The sequence below is a fragment of the Nicotiana attenuata genome, unplaced genomic scaffold (assembly GCF_001879085.1).
Source record: "Nicotiana attenuata strain UT unplaced genomic scaffold, NIATTr2, whole genome shotgun sequence".
NCBI classification, from domain to species: domain Eukaryota; kingdom Viridiplantae; phylum Streptophyta; class Magnoliopsida; order Solanales; family Solanaceae; genus Nicotiana; species Nicotiana attenuata.
Genome location: NW_017672989.1, coordinates 17,169 through 25,281, shown reverse-complemented (window position 1 = coordinate 25,281; position 8,113 = coordinate 17,169). Strand labels below are relative to the sequence as shown.

The 8,113-nt window shown below is 36.3% G+C and overlaps 1 protein-coding gene across 1 annotated transcript; it reads left to right on the top strand.

Moving 5' to 3' along the window:
• The first annotated feature begins 344 nt into the window (after positions 1 to 344).
• LOC109215107 (beta-galactosidase-like) lies at positions 345 to 7,728 on the top strand. The gene is made up of 19 exons (XM_019379125.1): positions 345 to 737; positions 989 to 1,084; positions 1,220 to 1,332; positions 1,442 to 1,508; positions 1,982 to 2,074; positions 2,197 to 2,340; positions 3,565 to 3,653; positions 3,749 to 3,854; positions 4,171 to 4,258; positions 4,374 to 4,492; positions 4,585 to 4,749; positions 4,857 to 5,032; positions 5,523 to 5,632; positions 5,750 to 5,859; positions 5,965 to 6,075; positions 6,404 to 6,514; positions 6,621 to 6,826; positions 6,925 to 7,047; positions 7,348 to 7,728. The coding sequence occupies exons 1-18, from the start codon at positions 573 to 575 to the stop codon at positions 7,031 to 7,033; spliced, it is 2,178 nt and encodes a 725-aa protein (XP_019234670.1). The 5' UTR covers positions 345 to 572; the 3' UTR covers positions 7,034 to 7,047; positions 7,348 to 7,728.
• The last annotated feature ends 385 nt before the right edge of the window (positions 7,729 to 8,113 follow it).

Genomic DNA, 8,113 nt, shown 5'->3' with positions numbered 1-8,113 from the left:
AATGGACTGAGTTCCAAGTTAAATATTTTTATATAATTAATGGATTTTTACGTACAAAACCTGAGTGTAAGTAAAAAGAAAAATTACTAGGTTCACATGAACCCGAACCTATTGCACTAGATTCGACTATGTTTAATTGCGCGCAAGTTGATCTGGACACTAGCCTTGTGTAAAAATAAACAAAATTATTGTATTTCAAAATTTATCAAAATTTAAAGCATTAAGATAAACCATTAATCGGATAATCTAATAAGTTGTGAGTCAAAATGTGTGCCCCACCTAAGTTGTCCATTTCTCCTACTTCTTTTATAAAGCAGTTGCAACATCTCTTCCTTAACTTTCCCTCGTAACCAAAACACCCTCAAAACCTACGTACATAGAGTTAAAACACACACACACACACACTGAGTTAAAATATTTGTATAAATATCTTTACATATTTTGCTCTCATCAAAAGAATCAATAGAAAAGAAGAAGAAAGACAAGACAAAAGTGTCATTCTTTTTGTTGGTTTTAACGCTCCTTTCGCCTGTTTCTGTTTCTTTCTCCTCTTTTTGTTGAATGTGAAAAAAATGCTAAGAACAAATGTATTATTGCTGCTGTTCTTAGTATTATGTTCATTGGTTTTTTCTTCAGTAAAAGCCACTGTTTCTTATGATGACAGAGCTATAATTATAAATGGGAAAAGAAAAATTCTTATTTCTGGTTCTATTCATTACCCAAGAAGCACTCCTGAGGTAATTATGCAGCATCATTTTATTATTTTCATGGTTTTTTTTGCATAAATGGCCATGTCTTGTAATTTGGCAAATATTTTGTTTCCTTTAATTTGTTTTTTTTGGTTATAAAAATCTTTTATTTACGCATTTTATGGATTCTGAAAAATGGGTGTTTCTTGTATTTCTGTAATATTTGTTCTCTTATGCTTATAAATTTTTTAAAAAAAATTCTGAAATATTGTTTTTTTTTTTGTTATTGGTAATTTCAGATGTGGCCTGATCTTATACAAAAAGCTAAAGATGGAGGCTTAGATGTTATTGAGACTTATGTTTTCTGGAATGGGCATGAACCTTCTCCTGGAAAAGTAATTCCTTTAATTCTACTTTACTAATTTACTTTACTTTTTTTTAAGTAAAAAAAAAAAACATTTATTCTGCAATTAGTATCTAAAGACAAAATATTAATCTGATCATTTTTGTTTCATATTTCGAATTTTCAGTATAATTTTGAGGGGAGATATGATCTTGTTAAGTTCATCAAGTTGGTAGAAAAAGCAGGACTTTATGTCAATCTACGTATTGGCACTTACATTTGTGCAGAATGGAACTTTGGGTAATTTACAAAAAATAAAAAAGTTAATATATAAAGGATTTTGGTCTTTAATTTTTTGTCAGCTTCCCCTGTTTTATACTCTGTTTTTGTTTTTTTTATTTGGTTGCAGGGGATTCCCTGTTTGGCTAAAATATATTCCTGGTATGGAATTTAGAACAGACAATCAGCCTTTCAAGGTTTGTTTTTTACTTTCGCACCGTCTAAAAGTTTAAATTGTTAGAAAAAGTATATTTTTATTTAATTATATTATGTCTCGACCCTTTTCAAGTGTGAGCTTAATTCTTTTTTATGGGCTGAACACAACAACTACTCACCTAAGTCCCACACAGGTTGGGATTGACGATATGAATCCTCATTCTATTCGTCTAGTTCAACTCATATCATCATCAATATTAAAATAAAATAAAATCGTAAGTAAAGAATATAAATATAAATATAAATAGTAGCAGCAGCAGAAACAGTAACAGTAGCAATAGTACTACTACTGCATTAGCCGTAGTACTAGTGCACAAAGCATGGCACCCTAAGAAATATGATATAACAATACAATAATAATAATAATAATAATAATAATAATAATAATAATAATAATAATAATAATAATAATAATAGTCTGAACTGTTATATTGACTGGTTGACTATGATGAAGGTGGCTATGCAAGGATTTGTACAGAAAATAGTCAACATGATGAAGTCAGAAAAATTATTTGAACCTCAAGGAGGACCAATAATAATTGCCCAGGTTTGAAATTATGCTCATGCCTTGTCTTTAAATGATTTTGGAATTATTTTCCCCTAATTGTACTTTGTCTCCTAATTCTTGATTAGTGGAAAAAAAATATAATTTGATAATTAATGCTGCAGATAGAAAATGAATATGGACCAGTAGAATGGGAAATTGGTGCTCCTGGTAAAGCTTATACAAAATGGACAGCTCAAATGGCTGTAGGTCTTAAAACTGGAGTCCCTTGGATCATGTGTAAACAAGAGGATGCCCCTGATCCTGTGGTAAGCATTTCCCAATTTCCTCCTAATTTCAAATAATTGCATAATATTCTTTTTTTTGGGATTATTTCTCGATTTGTTCGTTTCAGCCTTACGAAGTGGAGTCTTGACGTAACTGGTAAAATTGCTGCCATGTGACTAGGAGGTTACGGATTTGAGCCGTGAAAATAGTTTTTTGCATAAATGTAGGATAAGACTGCGTATAATAGACCTTTGTGGTCCTGATCTTTCCCGGATACAGCGTAGCGTGAGTTTAGTGCACCAGGCTGTGATTTTTCTTGCTGCCATGTGACTAGGAGGTCACGGGTTCGAGCCATGAAAATAGTCTCTTGCATAAATGTAGGATAAGACAGCATATAATAGACCTTGCGATCCTGACCTTCCCCGAATCCCGCGTAGCGTGAGTTTTGTGCACCAGGCTGTGCTTTTTGTTGCTTCCATGTGACTAGGAGCCTAGGAGGTCACGGGTTCGAGCCGTGGAAATAACCTATTGCAGAAATGCAGGGTAAGGCTGCGTACAATGGACCCTTGTGGTCCGATCCTTCCCCGAATTTTGCGCATAGCGGGAGTTTAGTGCACCAGGTTGTGCCTTTTGGTCGTGTCATGCTTACATAGTGCCATGCTAATCTTCGTTGTATGTTTAGATTTACCTATCTCTGTTTGCCTGCCTCCAATTTAATGATAATGGGTCCCATAATATAGTTTTAGTAGACAAAGTTATCTTGTAATTGAGTTCAAAATTTCTAATCTTTTCTATATAAGTGATAATTATGGTGGCATTAGCTGTTACTAGCAAAGGTGAATCCAGGATTTAAGCTATATGGTTCAACCTTTTTACCATTAAACCCGTTATTTTTTTAATATTATGGATTCATATTTACTATTTATGGAATTTTAGTGAATTTTTACTCATTAACTTATGCTTCGCGCCGAAAGTTATGGGTTCAGTTGAATCCGGTGTCAGAAGGCTAGATCCGCCTTTGGTTACTCGGATCTTTTCTATATCAGTGATAAATATGGTGGCATCATCTATCTATAGTTTGTAGCTATGTTAATCCTTCAAAAATGCGGTCGAGTGTGTGTCTGAACCTTCAAAAGTAATGCGTATGTTGAGGATTCGATACGGATGCTGCGACAATTTTGGAGTATCCGAGCAACAAAGGTTTTGGAGGACTGGGTTTTAGTGACTTCATGACAGTACTCATATTTTTTTTTATTCTGATACAGATTGATACTTGCAATGGATTCTACTGCGAAGGTTTTCGTCCTAATAAGCCTTATAAACCAAAAATGTGGACAGAAGTCTGGACTGGCTGGTAAATTCCAAGAATGTCAAATATGTGACTATAACAGCTAATGTTACTGAACCACCTATTTTAGTTGCTTAATTCAACTACTCTACTATGTTTAGGTATACAAAATTTGGTGGTCCAGTTCCTCAAAGGCCAGTTGAAGATATTGCATTTTCAGTTGCAAGATTTGTTCAGAACAATGGTTCATTCTTCAATTACTACATGGTAAGCTTGACCTTTCATTTCGTGTTACAGTTTTTGCTGTTACTTAGAATATAAACATAGAAGGGGAGCCTTGACGTAACTGGTAAAGTTGTTGTCATGTGACCAAGAGGTCACGGGTTCGAGTCGTGGAAACAACCTCTTGCAGAAATGCAGGGTAAGGCTGCGTACAGTAGACCCTTGTGGTACGGCCCTTCCCCAGACCCATGCATAGTGGGAGCTTAGTGCACCGGGGCTGCCCTTTTTTTTTTTTTAGAATACAAACGTAGCTATTTGTCTTATTGATATGTTCTTGTATTTTATACTGTGGTTGCTTCAGTATCATGGAGGAACGAATTTTGGCCGAACATCTTCAGGGCTTTTCATTGCAACTAGCTATGATTATGATGCTCCTCTAGATGAGTATGGTACGATAAAAACCCGATATCTTCTCACATTTGCACAACAAAAACGAAAATAATGGAAAAAAATTTATGCAAATTTTTCGTGCTTGTCTTGACGATTCTCTTTGTGATGTTATAGGGCTGCTGAATGAACCAAAATATGGACATTTGAGAGACTTGCATAAAGCAATTAAGCTATCCGAACCAGCTTTAGTTTCATCATATCCAATAGTGACGAAGATTGGCAGTAATCAAGAGGTTCGTCGGATACAGAAAATTGTATGTTTATGGTCGAATAATCGTCTTGATTTATCTTCTAACTTTGTTTTACATTTTTGTGGCCAACACAGGCTCATGTCTATAGATCAAAATCTGGAAATTGTGCTGCATTTCTATCCAACTACGACTCGAAATATTCAGTTAAAGTCACATTTCAAAATAAGCCATATGATCTACCTCCTTGGTCCATCAGCATTCTTCCTGACTGCAAAACTGCTGTTTACAACACTGCAAAGGTAATAAAAGCAGTTTCAAATAAAGAAATCAATCATAATACTTTTTTCGAAAATACAGATGAACATTTAGGGGGAGAAGTTGTAATGTCCTTTATGTAATGCTGCAGGTTAGCTCCCGAAGCTCGAACATAAAGATGACTTCAATAGGTGGTGGATTGTCTTGGCAGTCATATAATGAAGAAACTCCGACTGCTGATGACAGCGATACACTTTCAGCCAACGGATTATGGGAACAGAAAAATGTTACCAGAGATTCCTCAGACTATCTGTGGTACATGACAGAGTGAGTAACTTCCATTTTCTTACTTTTATAAATGATTTATCTTGTTCCATCTTTACTTGACAGATCCTATATCCTCAACAGCGGAATCAGAAACTTATACAAGGGGATTCAAAAAAAATCTAGGATGTCATAGTTAGAATTTGAACTTATGAATTAAAGCAATTTTGAACCTCCTTTACGATTATACTTGAATATTTCTTCATGTCAAGGGATTCAACAGCTCACATATAACCAAAAAGATCATTTTTACTCTATTTGCACCAATATAATTTTTCGTGAAAGCAACCACTAATGCTTGCATTAGGATAGGCTGTCTACATCATACCCCTTGAGGTGCGGCCCTTCCCGGACCCTGCATGAGCGCCGGATACCTCGTGCATCGAGTTGACCTTTTTTGCACAGTATAATTTTCCGTCGAAGGGGGTTCCCCCTTGACACTACCTAGTTCCGCCACCGGATATCCTGATAATCTTGTGTTTACTTTCTCCAGTGTAAATATAGTATCTGATGAAGGATTTCTAAAGAATGGAAAGGACCCTTATCTCACTGTTATGTCGGCCGGTCATGTCTTGCATGTCTTCATCAATGGCAAACTATCAGGTATTGCAAACTGCACTCTATTTGGAAATATAGCAAAGTGATTTTCCTAAAAAACTACAGCTTTTTAAGTCTATTCTTATCTCCTTTTGATCTCTATACGTTCTTCACTTGTGGTAGGAACTGTTTATGGGACATTGGACAATCCAAAACTTACATATAGTGGCAGTGTGAAATTAAGAGCTGGTATTAACAAGATTTCACTGCTCAGTGTTTCTGTTGGTCTCCCGGTTAGTTTTCTACTTCCTGTTTCTCTGGCCCTTCAATTAGCAATGGTAACTTGAACCATTATTGTAAAATTTTATCTAACCTATGGTTTTAAATCACCATTTCAGAACGTTGGCGTGCATTTTGATACGTGGAATGCAGGAGTTCTAGGTCCAGTTACATTGAGTGGTCTCAATGAGGGTAAAAGAGACTTAACAAAACAGAGATGGTCTTACAAGGTTTGTTTACTAGTTGCTTCTGTTCTCTCCCTAAAGCTTGATATTCATATAATTTTGTGAGGAGACGAACCCGTGACCTATAAGTTGTCTCCGTGTGACCTATAGGTCATGGGTTCGAACAGTGGAATCAGCCACTAATGCTTGCATCAGGGTAGGCTGCCTACATCACACCCCCTTAGAGTGCAACCCTTCCTAGGGAACGGAAGATACTTCATGCACCGGACTGTTCTTTTGTTGAGGAGAAGAATGAAGCTACTCGGATGTGAGAGTAATGAACGATATATGGAGTGTTGATACCCCCGACTAATCTGTAATTTGCTTTTTGCAGGTTGGTCTAAAAGGTGAATCATTAAGTCTTCATACATTAAGTGGGAGTTCTTCAGTTGAATGGATTAAAGGTTCACTAGTGGCTCAAAAGCAGCCATTGACTTGGTACAAGGTAAAACTCGTATCAACATATTGACATGTTTTTATCAATTTTATGATCTTGAATAACATATTGTAGCGCGAACCACGTAGTTAATGTACAATTACACTTTTTCCAGGCTACATTTAACGCGCCTGGAGGAAATGACCCTCTAGCTTTGGACATGGCAAGTATGGGAAAAGGTGAGATATGGATAAATGGTGAAGGCGTAGGTCGCCACTGGCCTGGATATATAGCACAAGGTGACTGTGGAAAATGCAACTATGCTGGAACATTCAATGAGAAGAAATGTCAAACTAATTGTGGACAACCTTCTCAAAGATGGTAAGAGATTTCCATAATTCCTACTATAGTAGAGTTAAATATGGTACTATTCAACTCCAGTTTGTTTTGAAGTAACTTTGTGGAACTGTTAATATCAGGTACCATGTTCCAAGATCATGGCTAAAACCAAGTGGAAACCTATTGGTAGTATTTGAAGAATGGGGTGGTGATCCAACAGGAATTTCTTTGGTCAGAAGATCAAGATAAAAGAGCTTTAAAAGGTATGTGGATTCCTTTTTTGCATTACATTAGCAGTTAGGGAAGGGGAACCTTGGAGCAACGGTAATGTTATCTCTGTGACCTATAAGTCACAGGTTCGAGCCGTGGAACCAGCCACTGATGCTTGCATCAAGGTTGACTGTCTACATCACACCCCTTGGGGTGCGGCACTTCCCCGGACCCTGCATGAACGCGAGATGCTTCGTATACCGGCCTGCCCTTTATTGGCAGTTAGCATTTACTTTCATATTAACTGTTACCATGTTTTGCTTATACTTTCCTGTTATTTTCTAATATGGCAGTAAGCTTGTTCAGTAAATATGGTGCATGAATTCGGACGGGCAGCGTCGTCCGAATATATAAAAGAAGCTAACAGTGGAGGCTATTTGCAGCTGAATAAATCATTTTGAAGTACAGATTACAGGGATATAACTTTCAGAAAATTCCCTGTTATTTTCGTAAACCAATGCTTCTGTTTAAGCATTGGTTTAGGAAGTTCTATAGAACTCTGCTGATTGGATTATGTGATTGAAGAAATTGTACAGCTTCCAAATATCAATGGCCAGTATGATTTTGTATTTAGAGTACAAATAAAGCTCATGTATATGTACAACTACTATTTGTTGATCACAAAGTTGTGAAATAATACAAGTTTCATTATCAAGGAAGCCAATTTCCACTCTCGTCTACCCCTCTCTTTACCCTCTGTACCTGAACTTTCTTACTTATGCGATGAGGAGCTTACTTAGTATTGAAATCGAGTTGGCAGAAAGTACCAAAAGTTGACCGCCCGCCCTATCATCCCGTGCCTCAACCAATTTTTTTCTTGTCGGAAAATCTCTCTTTTGGCTTTTCTTTGTAACAGTACTACTACTATATTGCAATTTCTATAGAGCCTTGCATCATTCTTTTTCATTTTTATGTGAGTCAATTAATAGTTATTTGTCTCATCAAATCACAAATATTAGCCATTTTGTTGCCATCATACATTAGCTAAGCTAACACAGAGAATATCAACTATAGAGTAGATCATTATCAACTACAAATCTGATCAAAATCAAGTGTCTA

Bases quoted from the DNA above. Each gene is read 5' to 3' on its own strand.
- LOC109215107 (XM_019379125.1), top strand. From the start codon at position 573: ATGCTAAGAACAAATGTATTATTGCTGCTGTTCTTAGTATTATGTTCA. The intron at 2,075-2,196 runs GTTTGAAATTAT...TTAATGCTGCAG, and splicing joins GACCAATAATAATTGCCCAG to ATAGAAAATGAATATGGACC. The intron at 4,750-4,856 runs GTAATAAAAGCA...GTAATGCTGCAG, and splicing joins CTGTTTACAACACTGCAAAG to GTTAGCTCCCGAAGCTCGAA.